The sequence below is a fragment of the Heterodontus francisci genome, chromosome 27 (genome assembly GCF_036365525.1).
Source record: "Heterodontus francisci isolate sHetFra1 chromosome 27, sHetFra1.hap1, whole genome shotgun sequence".
NCBI classification, from domain to species: Eukaryota; Metazoa; Chordata; class Chondrichthyes; order Heterodontiformes; family Heterodontidae; genus Heterodontus; species Heterodontus francisci.
Window position 1 is genome coordinate 20,896,536 of NC_090397.1, and position 17,027 is coordinate 20,913,562.

General features: G+C 44.2%; 1 protein-coding gene across 1 annotated transcript; it reads right to left on the bottom strand.

The window, feature by feature from the left end:
• Positions 1–495: 495 nt before the first annotated feature.
• Positions 496–12,510, bottom strand: LOC137384685 (microsomal glutathione S-transferase 1-like). The gene is made up of 4 exons (XM_068058961.1): positions 12,411–12,510; positions 12,002–12,133; positions 7,033–7,133; positions 496–3,957 (listed from the first exon to the last, which is right to left on the bottom strand). Exons 2-4 carry the CDS (start codon positions 12,116–12,118, stop codon positions 3,711–3,713), a joined length of 465 nt encoding a protein of 154 aa, XP_067915062.1. The 5' UTR covers positions 12,119–12,133; positions 12,411–12,510; the 3' UTR covers positions 496–3,710.
• Positions 12,511–17,027: the final 4,517 nt, after the last annotated feature.

Below are 17,027 nucleotides of genomic sequence, written 5' to 3' on the forward strand. Positions count from 1 at the left end.
CTCCATCTTCCTTTTCCTGAAAATCAGTCGAGTTTTCTCAATCAGTCTTCACTGAATATCAGAGTGTTTTCCTGGAACCTATCTTCAATTTCTAAATCCTAACATTTTCTGTTTAAAATACGATTATCACAAAATGTTTAATGGGGATTTGATGGGCGCTGTTATAGAATGCCTCTAGCATAATCACTGCCAAATACCATACCTTATTGAGGTGAAAACGGATTCAAATTTAAGTGAAATATAATCAATAAACTAATTATACGAGGATATGATTTGTTAAAGATGATACAATTTAACTCAGTATCAGGCTATGCTTTCAGCTTTCTAATACTTCATTGTCACTTCTCTTCATAATAAACCATTCTCCCCCACCACTTATAAATCTTGTAATGAACTAAATTTGTAGTTTGACATTTTTCCCACTGGTACCCAAGTAAATTCAGCTAAAAAGTAAGTTTGGTTTATTAAAACATCACACAAAACAGGTTTACTTCAAGTTTTTATTAATACAAAAAATGGAATGCATTGAGAAATGTATGATTGTAAGAAAAATTGTTATAAAGTACAGAAACCACATGCCCCTTTAAAGCAAACATGCAAATAGTTATTAAAATTAGCTGAACTCATTACCAACCCACAATATCAATATTAAATAAGTTCTGCCTAAGCAAAATTGTTCAATTACAACTGAATAGATGCCTTAAGTGTCATTTGTTTTTATTCCCTGCCATCCCTGCTGGGGGACAGTACCATTGATGCGGTCTTGCTGGTACAAGTGGACCATTAGTCACTTGAATGGCAACAGGCTATACAACAGTGGTAGCATCATGTTCATCCTGTCCTCACCAATATCTGCACACACTTCTAACAGAGTTCGCTGAGTGGTGATCTGCACCAGGAATCCTGTCCCAGCTTTCTTTCCCTGTGCTGGTGAAGCAGGTGGAGGGGGAGGGGGGGGGAGGGGGGGTGCAGGGAGGAGAAAGAGTGCGGCTATGGCCAACTGTAGGTATTATCTGGGATCATCTAAAATGACCTAAACTACTTATTGTGTAAGCCCACTGTGCCTTATGACAGTTACAGACCACTTCTACTTAACTGGTTCTCTCTCCATTCATCACCAAAACTGTTGTGTTCTCAGCATTTCTTACAGAACATGCAACTACAGATTCACAGACTGGATTTTACTATATTGCTTTAAACATTTTGACGAGCTGTTCTCTTGTAATCACTCACCCATTATAAAGGTGAAGGTTTAGTGTACTGTACACATTATTTGTTCATTAGCAACATATAAGTTTCCAAGAGATACAAAGGTTTCACTCCAACACAAAGTATACACAGACCAGCACAGCAACAGGGCTGAGAGAGTATTTCAAAACAACATCATGCAGGATTTTGGTACATTTTAAAACTCTGTGCTCCCCAATCTGTGGCTATGCAATGTTTGGGGCCATTCTTGTTTTGTCACATTGTATAGTCAGCCCTATTTAATCTAAAATTCGTACTATTCAGACATCAGATCAGAACAACGTACTTTGAACCCACTAAACCAGAAAGTTCACACCACTACATTCCTGACATAATACTGTACTAATTGTTGCCTCCAAGATAAAACAACACTTCAACTGTCAAAGCAAGATCGAAACATCTGAGCTGTTTGATACTGCTGCCTTTCACCCCATCTCCAGAGACCAGCCACCTATCTTCCATTGTCACTCTCCATCCACCAGGTTCTGTCCCCATTTTAGACAGCACGGAGAGAGTGTCAATCAGCAGCTGCCACTATCAGTACCAGCCCAGACCTGCATCACATTTAATCATTACCTCAGCTGCAAACTCTTGGTCCTGGTCAGTGCTACTTGCCACCTCCTCTCTAAAGTACTGAGTGGTAACACCAAGGGTCATAAACCTGGTCAGTAACACTACCACTAAAACCGCACCATCTACCAGTTACACATTTGCACTGTAGATCCCTTTTAAAGGACAGGATAGCAATATGTATGCATAACAAACAAAGGTCAAAAGGTCATAGAGAAATTAAATTTGCAGTGAACTATTTCAATACAGTATGAATTGCAGGGTATTTTGTACATTGTTAGAACAAATTCAAGATGGCTGACCTAACACCAGTGTTAATCTAACAACTTTTGCCACAATGGTTTTGTTAGACTGAGAAGGGTACTTCAGCATTTAGATTGAGGGTACATAGCACGTGTCCCAGTTCATGATGGTTATTGTCATTTTCTGATAACAGTGGTTGTTGCTCAGCAACGTAAATTCACAACCATGCTCAAATGACAGAACACTCAACAGCACTAGAATTTACAAGGTACATTGTTTTTAACTATTGTACCCCATTTACATAGGATAATAGGAAATAGGAGCAGGAGTAGGCTATTCCGCCTGTCGAGCCTGCTCCGCCATTCAAACATATCATGGCTGATCATCTACCTCTACGCCATTTTTCCCCACTATCCCCATATCCCTTGATGTCATTAGTATTCAAAAATCTATCGATTTCTGCCTTAAAACAGTGATCTACTTGTACTTACAATTTAGTATACTGCAACCCCAAGCTTCAAGAAAAAGAGGAAGGATGGCCTCGCCAGGGGTGATCAGTCAGACCCCGGAGAGGCAATGGGGATTGTGGGGGATGGGGGGGCATGTTGGGTGTTGGGGGTGGTTGGGGCATCGGGGGCCGCCCTTCGTTGGGCACAGGGTGTCTGATCATGAAGGCCCCCTCCCACCATGCCATCAGAAAGTCGCCTGCTTTTGTCAGGCAGCTTTTCTCAGGCCTGGGCTGCCTGACCGGCTGAGGGTAAATTCCCTGTGGCAGCGGACGGATGCCTTTAAGTGGCCGTTAACTGGCCACGTAAGAGTCTTGATTGGCCTGGGATGGGCAGGCTGTTTTTCGGCGGCAGAGGCGGGAGCAGGTTGGGAAGATCCCCCCCCCACCCCCCCCCACTCTATTTTACGCCTCCCCCCACCCGCCACCAACCCGCTCTTTGAGGGTGCATAAAATTCTGGCCGTTAACTCTGTTTCTCTCTCCACAGATGCTGCCTGACCTGCTGAGTATTTCCAGCACTTTCTGTTTAAATACCAGACACGTTAGAGAGTCAGGTTCCCAACAAGCAAGTTCTGCACCTTCAGGTGACTTAAATAACCCTAGCCCTTAACTAAGTGTGAATATTAACCCACTCTTGTGCCAAATGTGAACCATACATGGACGAGATGTAAAACGAACTGCCTGGTCAGCTGCATTTACACTTAATTTGGATTTCATAAGCTTGCCGACTGTAAGCCAATTCCTGACTTGGTGTTAAAACAGCTTTCTGTAGCCCCCACAGGTAAAAGTGCATCTATGAATCTGTCATGGAGTGTGGCAAGACTGATGTAACAATATTAACCCTGGGAGCTAGCCAACAAATACCAAATTCTCAATAACTGCAATATAAAAGCAGGATTTTTCACTTGAACAAACAACAAAAAATTGCCATTAACTAGTTACACATACAGCCAAAATATTAAACCTAGCTTAGAGAGGTTTTTTTTTGTTTTGTCCTCCCTTACCCCCTGCATTTTCAACTATTAAACACAGATCTTGCATTTTTAATTGCTTCAAAACGATTACTGATTTCAATAAATGCAATAGCGGACTGGAAAAAAAAACTTAGATACAGAATGTTGTGTTAATAATTGTTGCTTTCATTCAAAGGTGCATTCCTGTCGTCAGCACTCTACAAGCCATTGAAAAGGTCACTCCCAAACCAACCAACCAACTCACGCCTCGTGATGGCTGGGGAAGAGGAACTAGATAAGCAATGGTGTGGAAGATCCTGGAACCAACAAAGATTCTGAAGTGCAGTAAAGCTGTGCTCAGGTCAGGGCCAGTGAGGGCGTACAGCAGACCAATGCCAACGAATGGAACAATATTCTCCAGGTCGTTCCGATGACATCTGCAAGGAGCAGAAACATGCAGCAAAGATTAAGATTTGATCAATCAGAAGTTAACTATTCCATCCTTACATTAATGAAATATGGGATGAATTACTAAAATGTAATTTCATACTGAAAAATAGAATTGATGAACTTAAAAGTTAGAATTAATACTGGAATGTAGAATCCATGGATTGGGAAAACAAAGAATTAACGGGGGTAAGGGAGGACAAAGTAAAAAAAAACTCTCTCAACCAGGTTTAATTTTTTGGCTGTTTGTGTAACTAGCCAATGGTAATTTTTTGGAAAGAATACACTCAATTAGGCAACTGGTACAAATGAATATTATTTGCCTTGTCACTGGTTTTCAGACTGCTATATGTCCATTGATTTTGCTTTATATGGACTTATTTTTAAATGATTTTAGTATGGTGGTCACAAACATGTAGGACCTTAAGCTTTTAAAAGTGAGTGACTATGAGCAAGTACACCCCAGAGCGTAGTCAGGCAAATAGCACCAGACCAGTTAGGATATATTTCAGGGCGGGTCTCTCAGATTATAACATATGGTTTATTCAAGATAGCCTAGTCACAGAATTCTACAGCCCATTTCATTGTTGAATCCTTGAATTATTAATAAAGCCCATTAAAAAGGATTATGTCGTGGGGTGCCTTTATTTAAAGTTCCAAACCAAAATGTAAACATATTCTATAAAAAGTCGAATAAATTAGTGTAATGACTTATACCAAACTTGGGTAATTGGTTTTAGAAAATAACATTTACATGTATACAATGTGTCAAGCCCTTTAATCATCGGTTAATAATGAATTTCCCATAATTGCATATGCTCATAGCAGCGTAAGTCTTGTTTGAAGAGCTCCAAACTTTGCCAGGTAACATCTTTCTTATATCATTACTACCCAATTATTGGAGAAAATTCAATATTAATCTTTCATAAATAAAAGCAAAATACTGCAGATGCTGAAAATCTGAAATAAGAACAAAAAGTGCTGGAACCACTCAGCAGGTCTGGCAGCATCTGTGGATTAATCTTTCCCTGTTTAGTATTAGTAATGGCGAAATGAATTGTAGATGAATGCAAACCACACCTTGAGCTACGAAGCATTTAATCTCCGTCCAGGGGCTAACTATCTTAAATTAAGCTTTCAAATCTCCTCATTCCTGGTGGACAAGAAATAATTTGATCAGCAGACTCGCTGATTCAACTTGTGAAGCCAATGCACAGACACTGAGAAACTCTAGGCTTGCCATGTGTTATTCTGTTGCAGAATACTGCTCCCCAGAGTGCTTCAACTCTGCTCACAGAGGATTAGTAGACACTCAGTTGAATGAAACCATGTGCATAGTAGTATACACAATCAGACCAACCAAGCAGACCCGAGTGCTGGTCCTGTCAATAACTGTCCTTCCTGACATTAGGCAATAAGTCACCTTGCAGAATCTACTCAAGGTGCAAGACTTATCACATTTATCCAGTTTAAAGCAGTGTCTAATCCACAGAGTTACTATTTTAGCTCCATGCACCCTGTTTGGTCAATTCTTCTAAGGAACCTAGATGTTACCTCCAGTTGATATACTAGTTCAAATATAGCCAATGCCTAATTAGTGACGAATCCTACAGTCCAAACCACCGGGTTTGATCTTGCAGACCGCCTGTGTGTGTAAGCAGCTTTAGCTGCAGAATGATCACATGTGCTGTAAATGACTAAAAGTGGGGCCTCTGTGACATTCTCCTTTGCTGCTGTGGCCAACTAGAAGATATATAAACAACATGCTTGCAGGCTGCACCATTTGGCAAGGACTATCTGCAAGACACAAAACCGCAAAAAGATCTCCCCAAAAAAAAGCATGAACCTTTTAAAATTGAAAATCCTGCAAGCTGCAATAAAAGCAGGAACTAGCCAGCAGGAATCTCTTTGTTTGATAATATAGAGGAAAGGTCCAGATTTCAGGTGGAGCTATTTCATCAGATCTGGAAACTGGAGATCAGCAAGCTGCTTAAATGGGACAGAACAGCAAAGAGTGGGAAATGTTAATGCAACACTCAGGCTATAATACAAGTCAGAAGAGCATTCCTCTGTTTTAGATTCCACTTAAGCAATACCAGAATGAAAACAGGTCTTAATAGAATTACAAGAATGAAGGGGGCATCACTCACATGAGCTGCCTCGCACTGAAAAGTGACTGCCACCATCTTGAAGAGCCCTGGACATTTACAGACCATTTAAATCTCAGATTGCTTCTATTATGGAGCTAACATCCATATTCACGGCAAAACTTATAACCGCTAGTTAAATTTGACAGCGTCTGAAGAAAGCACAGTCAACCTCCCCATAGCTGCTGCAACTGTGGCACTATCTAAAGCACAACTAGCAATTATAGAGCACCTTTAACATAGTAAGGAGATGCTAATGTGCTTCACAGGGATGTCAAAAGACTAATTCACACCAAGCCAAAGCAGCAGAAAATAGGACAGGTGACCAAAAGCAGCTTTATAGAAGTGATTGAGGAAGAGAGTAGTTCGAGTCATTTTTCACACGTACAAGTTTCTACCACATATATATGTGAAACCCAACAGCTTGCAGTGGAGACCAACAGAAAGAACACCAAGGTCAACTCACATAGCATTACAGGATTGAAATTCAACTCACTATTATCCAATTCCAGAGCTTGTCACTCAAGAGTCTGCCACCAGCTAAAACAACTTGCCAAAATGGAACCAACGGATGCCAACCAGAACTTTATCCATATATAAAAAATACACAAAATGCCTGTTCAGGGTGCAGAAAATGTCAACCCTTCACCTGTTAACTCAATGGAAGATACACATTTTATTATAGTTTACCAAATGGGTTTAGATGAATAATGAATCAAAGCACTTAACATTCACAGGATACATACTAAATAGGTAATAGTGATTCCAGGTGCAAACAACTATTAGTTTGATATAAAACTGATACTCACAAAATGACGTTAATTGTGGGCATGAAAAACAGGAAAGCAGCATTATGGAAATAAGAATGTTTACAATAAAGTCAGTATAGTTTTTTTCCAACACCATAACAAGCCTCACCTTCTCACACGCTCCACTTCAGGATCAGTCTTCATTAATATTTTCCTGCTTTCTTCATTCCTTGCACCATGTGCCCAAGCATCTTCTTGACTGACAAATGCCTGTTCACAAATTGGTTATAAATTGTTATTTGCCAAAGGACTGAACCACATCTGTATATAAGTAGACTGGTCACCATAGTAGAAACCATTTCTTGTGACATGCAAGTCTAAAGTGGTGCTAAATTTCTGTTGTCTCCTGGAAGACATCCAGTTTTCAGTTCGTGTAACACAAGATAGAGCCAGGATCTATTTCTGAATCCAGAACTAACTGGTTGTACCACCACTTTAAAAATGATATGCACATACAACTCTTATTTCATGCACACAAATCACACAAGTACCTTATTTGCTCAAATATCATTCATAAAGTAATCACAACTGAAAACAAGCTTCTTGCTGAGCCTAATAACCTAATGTTCCAGCCCCAAAAGGAGGAGCTAGGAATTTAAGAGCAGGTGCAATCGAGATACAGACTTTCCAAAACACCTGCAATTAGTCTCTAACTGACCTTGCACATCTGTGTAGAGCTTCTCCCAGCAGGGAGTGGATAACAATGGCTTTAAAGGGATGCTCTAGCTGAGCAAGGAAGTCACTTCGCCCCTATTGGAAGGGGATTTATAAAGATGTAAATATCCATCTCATATAACAGGTGGATCATCACAAAACAGTATATGTTCTGATTAACCTGCACAACAATACAGGAAGTACACTAAGCAGCCATGTCAAAATATGCACAAAATTAGGGGCACATGGAAGTTTTAGCTCAGGCACGTGATATAAAGACAAAACCTGTTAATTGCTCAAAACACAGACTGCAATGGTTCAAGGCAGCCGCTCACCACGATGTTCTCAAGGGCAATTCGGGATGGGTAATAAATCGGCAACATCCATATCTCATGAATGAATAAAAAAATTGCCTATTATATATAGCAGTGATTTCAGTCCAAGGACACACTGGCCAGAACTTTTCCTGAGGCGGATGGGAGCTGTCCACCGACTGAAAAGTTGGTGGCGAACCTGCCTCCGCCTGGTCTAGGGATCCAATCTGCATTTTGTGGTCCCCAGGCCTTTAATTGGTCTGAGGCAGGACTTCCACCTCACTGAGGCGGGACTTCCACCTCACTGAGGCAGGAAGTCCCGCCTAATGGAGCTGTTAGCCAATCAGCAGGCCGGCAGCCCATAGTCCCAGCAGCGCCGCCGGGAGCGGTGGCCACTGCTGGGACTGCACCCAGCTTCAAGACGGAAGATGTCGGGCAGTCCCGGAATGAAGGTAGGTTTTTGGGGCCTCACTGGGGGTAATCGGTTGGGCCCTGGCCAGGCAAGCGTGGCCAATTGGGGGGACAGGGGGCGTGTTGGGTGCTGGGGGTGGTTGGGGCAGCCGGGTCAGCCCTCCATTGGAAACAGGGTGCCTGATCATGAGGGCAACCCCCTGCCCCCAGGCCATCAGGAAGACGCCTGCTTTTGTCAGGTGGCTTCTCTTGGGCCTGGGCCACCCAACCAGCCACAGGTAAAATCCCCGTTGTGGCAAGCAGAGGCCCTTAAATGGCCATTAAGTGGCCACTTAAGGGCCTTGATTAGCCTGCGGCGGAAGCCGTTTTTCGCCACCCCACCCTGCGTAAAGTGGTAGCGGAGGCGGGATTGGGTCATGAAGGGCCCCCTGCTCCATTTACGCCCCCCACCCCCACCACCTTCCTGCTCTTGGTGGGGGGGGGCGGGGTGCAGCTTAAAATTCCAGCCACTGTTTCATTTTATATACAATCCATTATGATGGCTACTGATTTACTTTGATTAAATAAGCCAAATAGCATTTTTCTTAGGTGATAGTCTGGATTGTTACTACTGTTTTGAGGGACAGATTCTCTGATTTAGCAATTTTTCTATGAAAAATGTAAGTCGGTGAGATTATAGATAGTCTTACACATGTATGCTACTTCTAGATTTTGACTTTTTAAAAACAAAAAGAAAAGATAATGATCGCAAAGGTAGGTGGTGTGTAGCAGCCTGGGGGAGGAGAGGTCCTGGGTTTAATTCAAGGGAGTAAATGTGGTGTAACAGTTTGGCTTGGAAGTACTGTTTCAGGCATGCTAAGACTGTTCAGGACTCTGGGCGTTATTGAGTTTAGGAATACACATTTACTGGGCTTAGGCACATCAGGTTTATCAAATCTGCCAATTCTATGGGATGGGGAGGGGCAGGGCGGCACAGGCAGCAAGAAGGAAAGGATCATGTCCTGGCAACATGTGGGAGAAAGAGCTTCCTGGGGTAGGATGAAATCATGCATTACACTGGACTCAGGAATGTGGGAAAACTAAGGGAATACTAATTGTCAGAGAGGTAGTTAATGAATTGAATTACAACAAGATTTTTGAACAGCTGGAAAGAAGCGAAAACTGCCACCTGGGAGCACTGAGGGTTGGAGAGGTGTCTACTTCTGTAGATGTGGAGCTGGGAGACATCAGGGTATAAGAGTACAGAAACAAGCCCTTCGGCCCATCGTGTCTATGCCGGCCATCAAGCACCTATCTATTCTAATCCCATTTTCCTGCATTTGGCCCTTAGCCTTGTATTCTATGGCGTTTCAAGTGCTCATCTAAATACTTCTTAAATGTTGTGAGGGTTCCTGCCTCTACCACCTCTTCAGGCAGTGCGTTCCAGATTCCAACCACGCTCTGAGTGAAAAAAAATTTCCTCAAATCCCCTCTAAACCTCCTGCCCCTTTACCTTAAATCTATGCCCCTTTGTACCATGTTCCATATGGATTGGGAAAGAGTGAGTTTCACTGAATTTGTGAGGGAACCCAGATTGTGCTAACATTGAGGAGGGAGTTCAGGATTTTGTGGCCCAAATTCCCCTGTCCCATTTTGAGATATCAGTCTTCCCAAACACCTCACCAACGCCCCCCTGCTCCCCCACCCCCTTCATATTCCTAAATTTCACTAAATTGAAATCAATATTCTGTCTGGTAATTGAGGTGCCAGCAGCAAAGCCCTTCTGTTGACAGGTGGGAAAGTGGTAGCAGGCACAAGGAAATTTGGGGCTGACAGCACCAGGAAGCACCCAGAGGGTGGAAGGGAACACATCAGCACAAGTAAGGGACTTGGCAGAGGACTAAAGCCAAGTCCAGCCAGCAGCAGCATTACCATAAGCTCTTCAATCAGCCCAAAAACACAGCAGGAGCTGTGAGATGGGAAAGCAAAGCAGCAGCTTGCATAAGATACCCAAGGTTCATAGAGATTAAGTTGGGTGGAGCTACTGAGAACAGCACTAGCTGAAGCAGGATATACAGCTCAGAGCTGGGAGTCAATCACAATGGACGAATAAGATAATGATAGTTACATAGAGCAGGGTTGGAAGGAACCAGCTTAACCCCAATAGAAAAGCAGCAAGATAGAATCAGGTCTAGAAGTATTGCACTAACAGTAAGTACATGATATCCACACACCCTTCTTTGAATTTGCAGCCTAAATCCCTGAGCCACAGGTCTAAGACGTCTCACTAAATTTTTTTTTTATTCATTCATGGGATGTGAGCATCGCTGGCAAGGCCAGTATTTGTTGCCCATCCCTCATTGCCCTTAAGATGGTGGTTGTGAGCCACTTTCTCAAACTACTTCAGTCCACGTGGTGCAGGTACACCCACAGTGCTAATAGGGAGGGAGTTCCAGGATTTTATCCCAGTGACACTGAAGGAACAGTGATATATTTCCAACTTGCAGGTGGTGGTGTTCCCCTGTGTCTGCTACCCTTGTTCCTCTAGGTGGTAGAGGTCGAGGGTTTGGAAGGTGCTGTCGAAGGAGCCATGGGTGAGTTGCTGCAGTGCATCTTGTAGATGGGAATCACTGCAGCCACTGTGCACCAGTGGTGGAGTGAGTGAATGTTTAAGGTGGTGGATGAGGTGCCAATCAAGTGGGCTGCTTTGGCCTGGATGGTGTCGAGCTTCTCGAGTGTTGCTGGAGCCGCACCCATCCAGGCAATTGGAGAGTATTCCATCACGCTCCTGACTTGCGCCTTGTAGATGGTGGACACGGTTTGGGGAGTCAGGAGATGAGTTACTTCCATAGAATTCCCAGCCTCTGACTTGCTTTTGTAGCCACAGTTTATATATGGCTGGTCCTCTTAAGTTTCGGAACAATGGTGACACCTCCCTCCCCTCCAAGATGTTGATGGTGGGGGATTCAGCAATGGGAATGTCATTGAGCATCAAAGGGGGGTGGTTAGTTCTCTCTTGTTGGAGATGGTCATTGCCTGGCACTTGTGTGGTGCAAATGTTACTTGCCACTTATCAGCACTAGCCTAAATGTTGTCCAGGCCTTGCTGCACGTGGGCATGGACTGCTTCAATATCTGAGGAGTTGTGTATGGTACTGAACATTGTATAATTATCAGCGAAAATCCCCATTTTTGATAAAGGAGCTCAAGTTGGTTGGGCCTAGGACACTACTCAGAGGAACTCCTGCAGTGATGTTCTGGAGCTGAGATGATTGACCACCAACAACCACAACCATCTTCCTTTTTGCTGGGTATGACTCCAAACAGTTTCCCCTGGATTCCCATTGACTTCCATTTTGCTGGGGCTCCTTGATGCCATGGTTAAATGCTACCTTGATATCAAGGGTAGTCACTCCCACCTCTGGAATTCAGTTCTTTTGTCCACAACCATTCATGGCTGGATGTAGTAGGAATGCAGAGCTCTGATCTGATCCGTTGGTTGTGGGGTTGCTTAGCTCTGTCTATAGCATGCACCTATTCATAGCTTAACTAGGTTGGTACCTCATTTTAGGTATGCCCGATACTGCTCCTGGTATGTAAAACACATGTCTGCATGCAATTTTCAGGAAATAGCTAAAAGAAACAAAAGTGTGCGGGGGGTGGGAGGTTGTTTAGCTGACATTTTAACTCAGTTCCTTTAATTCCAGCTGTTGGATCCTACCTTACGAGTCACCCTGAAATATCCTGTCAGGGGTCCCATTAACAGCATCTTCAGCAGCACGATAGTGGTGTATGTGGAATAGGCGAGGAAAACCTCGCTGTTAATCAACTCGGACATTTCCAAATCAGGAATCTAGAAAATATGGGAAAATACGATTTTAAAAATTAAGATTTATAAAACAGGTTTGCATTTGTATAGCACCAATCATGCCCAGCGGGCGTCCCAAAGTGCTTTACAGTCAACGAAGTCCTTTTCTGGTGTTTAATTAGGAAATAAAAATCAAACACACAGCCGCTTTAAACCTTCACTCAGGCAGCGAAAAGAAGACAAACTAGGAAACTGAAAAGTTTGCATCCAACAATTAAAGAGGAAATTGCTCCTGCTATGTTATATATTGATATTAACCAACCTCTCAGCGCTGCTGCTCCGGCTCGAACTCTCGGTTACTTTGATGCGAGGAGGCGGGGCAGCTCCAAGCCTGTCCTCCCCTGGGGCGCGCCTTTCAACTGCAGCCTCCCATTAAACACAAGAGAGGATTTCTCTCAGCTTCAGACTGTAGGTAGTGGTCTGCCCTCAGGCTCGATGCTGGCATCTCTTCTGCTCTCCATTCACACAAATGATTTGGACAGAGACAAGAGGAATGATGTTGAAGTCTATCCATGATATCACAGCAAACCGTAAGAACCAATACAAGAGATCTGAGAAGGACAATTGGAGTGGGTAGATGGGTGGATGTGCAGATCAATGCAGAGAAATCTGAAGTAGTGCATTTAGACTAAACGTTAAGATTCCTGACAGAGTGGAGGAAAAGCAAAACCTTAAGGGGTGCAGGAAGGAGACAATTAAAGTTTGGAGTGCAGATAAAATAGCAAAACACAAATGAGATTCTAAAGTTTTATATTTGTCTCTACATTGCAACACTTCAAAAGTACATAACTGTCTGTAAAGAACTTGTGAAAGACGCTATATAAATGCAAGTCTTTCCTTCTTTCCATTCATAGTGATACTGATTATAAAAATAGTGATGCTGAATTTGTACAACACATTGGGTAGGCTACCACACTTGGAGTATCGGGCTGAAGTTAATGAGCCCACTGCCTGTTCCCGTCGTCACGTGGGCATCCACTCCACCAAGATTACGCAGCGGGTGCCCATTTTGCATATTGGAGGCGCAGGTCCCCCCAGTCACGTGGCAGGGGCAAGAGGTGATGCATTGAGTATAGTGTCAGATGACTCGGAGCAAGTGCTGGCGCCATATTTAAAGGCCTGCCAGCCCTGCATTCACTCCTGTCCTGGATATGGTGCAGCATACAACTCTGTCTTATTGTGTCCTGTATCCCCCCAACCCCCGAGGAAGGCAGAAGATGATGTCAGAACAAAGACACAGGGTGGCCCCATGGTTCAGTGTTGCCTCCCTGCAGATTCTCCTCCAGGCTGCAAGCGAAAGGCGGGAGGTTCTCTTCCCCTGCGATGGCAAGAAGAGGTCCTCCCGCCTGACCAAGCAAGCATGGGTGGAGATCACCCAACACAACTGAGTCCAGTGCAGGAAGAGGGTTGAGTGCTCCGTATCAGTCTCCTTCTTGAGGAGAGCACGTGACTACCCAGAACACAACATGGGGAGGGTGGCAGTGATGCGAAGTTACCTGAGTGCCTAGGGTTCTGTCACTTCCTGACACATGCATGGATGTCTCTCGGCCACAGGCCACCTTCATTCATATCTCACCCCACTTAACTCCCATGACAGCGAGTGTCGGCATGAGACATCAAATTGAGGAGCTGAAAAGAGCTGAACTGTCATGTTGATCTCTGTGCCATTCTCAACCATCTCCATCCTTCCTCTTACAGGACAAGAGGGCCCATAATAGGAGGGAGATGTCCCGGACAGGCAGAGCAATCCCAGATGTATGTCCACTCACCTCTGCCAAGGAAAAGGCCTTGGAGCAGGCAGGCACCCAGGGTGGCCTTTCAGTAGCCTATGGGGAGATTGGAGTCCCTGCACAAGAGAATGAGAATTGTCTCCCATTGGCTTGTGCATCAATGTTGGAGACCCACATAACACTTGGTTGGCATCAGGAGAACTGCAGAGCCTAACCCCCATATGTTTGTGCTCTCTCATGCAGGTAGTCTTTCGCAGGGACCTGCAACCACTGGAGGACAGACGTCCACCTCTGAGGAGGAGAATGACTTAAGAGGATGCACCGTCCCATGACTCTCCTGCACCCTCCACCAGCACAGATACTTTCACCATGGTGGGTAGCCGCTTGGATTTAGAATCAGGGTCACAAGCTGGTGAGAGCATTGCACACGTGCATGAGCAGTGGGTGGAGTCTGAGACAGCTGAGGCCTCCAACAGTCAGAGACTGTGGGTGGCCAGGCCAATGCTGAGCCCCAGGATGATGACGAGCCTCTGGTGTTGACAGCACCGGATATGCTGGAGTTGGAAAGAGGCTAGGACAAAATCAGGCAGATATACCAGAGGCCATGCGCAGCCATGAACAGACGATGGAGGAGTCCATTCCTGTCATGCCAGCTGCCACGTCTCATGCATGCGAGCACATGGATTCCTCCATCGAGAGGTTGGCGACACTCATGGAGAGCCAGATCCCACAAATGCGCGCAGACCTGCACACCATCACCTTGGCCATGAGTGCGGCACAGCAGTGGCTAGGCGAGAGAAGGAACAGGAGTCCAGATTATTCTGCTGCTCCTGGTCCTTCTCTGATGAACAGGGGGGCTCAGTACAGCCTTCAAAGGGAGGAGGAGAGACTGACAGCCACAGGGCGCTCCGAGTGTGGCAGCTGGCTCCTCAGCACCTTCGCCAGTGAGCCCAGCTCCAGCAGCTGCGACACCTGAGGAGAGTCCCAGTCCAGGACACCCGCAGGCACCTGGGACATTTCAGACCTCAGGCAGTCACAGGATGCCTGCCAAAGTCATCACAGGCCAAAGGGCTGCCTGATCAGCAGCCTGCCTCCAGCCCAGCTGCTGACACTGGGATCATACTGCATCGGAGCACCTGCAAATGGATTAAAAAACACTTTGGGTTTCACGGGTGTATATACCTTTTGTGTTAAATAATTAAAAGAGGCTTTGTTGAAATCTTTAGACTTCATTGTTTGAAAGCCATTAGTCATTATGTCTTAATTGTGAGATGTAGACCTCACCCTTCCCCCTTAGGACAATGCCAATGTGAACATAGTCCTCATTAACATTCCAATGTAATGAGAGCCTCCATTAACAAATGCTCTCCCATGGGCACTAGCGCACATTGCCATCCGCATGCAAGACAGGGAACACAAATGGAAAGGACGCGACAGAGCTCAGGCTTTAAGGTGAGCTAATATTTCACTCTCTATGAATGGACAGCAGGATGGCTGCAAACAAGTTGTCGTGATGTTCTCTCTTGCCTCCTTTGTGCATTGCGCTACCCGTCTGGCGTCCTGCCTTAGTACCTGAGGATCTGCCAATTCTGTTGGCGTGGTCGCTCATGGACCTCAGATACCAACCTTGATGATGGCCCAACATCCGTTCCAGCTGTGTGATCAAATTGGCCCATCACAAAAGTGTTTATTCCCTGAGCATTTTAATGGTCAACAAACAAACAAATGGTAAGTTTTCTTGTAAGTTTAAAAAAAATAAATGTTTATTATACAACACCCAAAAAAGTGCACAACTTCAACCACTCTCACACGTGCAGATACACACACACACACAAGAAAAGACAGAGATTAAAAGATAACATGCATTTAGGTCTGATGGTTTAAAAGTGTCCTCTGTTTAACTTGTGTTTCCCCAGGGTGAAGACTTGGAACGGTGCAGACTTGTATTCTTTTCCCTTGTTCACTGAAGAAAGAATTGGGAGGTTTAGGAAGACGGTTGCGCTGCTGCAGACTGCTTTTTAAATTCCAGCCAAAGGTCACTGGCAAAATCGTGGTTTGATAAAGGGTCAGTTCTGATGAAGGGTCACTGACCTGAAACATAACTTTGCTTCTCTCTCCACAGATGCTGCCAGACCTGCTGAGTATTTCCAACATTTCTTGTTTTTATTTCAGATTTCCAGCATCTGCAGTATTTTGCTTTTATTTATCCTGGTATGATTTCTCAGGTAAGGAGTTCAAGGACAAACTCCAGTCGCTGCCTACATGTTGTTCAAAGCTGGTGATCTTAGACATGGCCCTGTCTCTTTGATGGCATAGATGACTATCTCTTTCTTCTCCTTCTTCTGGCTTTGACTGCACAGAATCTTTCTTATTAAAACTCCTTATCGGAAACCTGCTTTCTGTCATGTGACTAGAGTTTCTCTCTCATTGTTCTCATAAATGGTTTCTGATGGTGAGGCCATTGTTAGACAATGGGGTTTGGGTGTCACTCATCTTCATTGCATCTTGATAAGGTGGAGTTTTTTCACAACCATTCTCTTCAGTTTGAGTTTGGAGTCAAGTCTGCAATGGCATTGTTAACCCAATTCGTTGGCAAGAAGTATTAACACAGATTGTTTACATTTTAATGCCTTCTGTAAGGCTTGTCCGAACATGAAGATTGGCTCAGGGTTCTTGCAGTTTCCATGTGAATTAGCAGTACAGGATAAAGTCACCTGATCTCTCTGACCTGACCATTTTATTTTGTAGGAAATGTGTTCGTTTAGGATTTGTTCATAATTTCATTCTATAGTTCATAATTTCTCCTTGCGGGACCGTGACACCACAGATCCTGTCATCCTGGTGAGTATTTCCAGCATTTTCTGTTTTTGTTTCAGATATTCACTATCCGGACGTTTTTAGCATTTCACCAAATGTCACCATGTCTAAAAACTGTTCCAAAATAGCTGCCAGGTTTTTGTTTCCTGATTGAATTCAGCTTGTATTAAATAAAACAAATTGCAAGAGTGGGATTTGAACTCAGGTCCTCTGGATTAGTAGACCAAACCTCTAGTCCAGTAACATATCTGCTACACCATCATACCATTATTTGTTAATTCCTGGCCTCCCACCCTATTTACAGCAAATGCAAGGGCCCAGATTCTGAATCA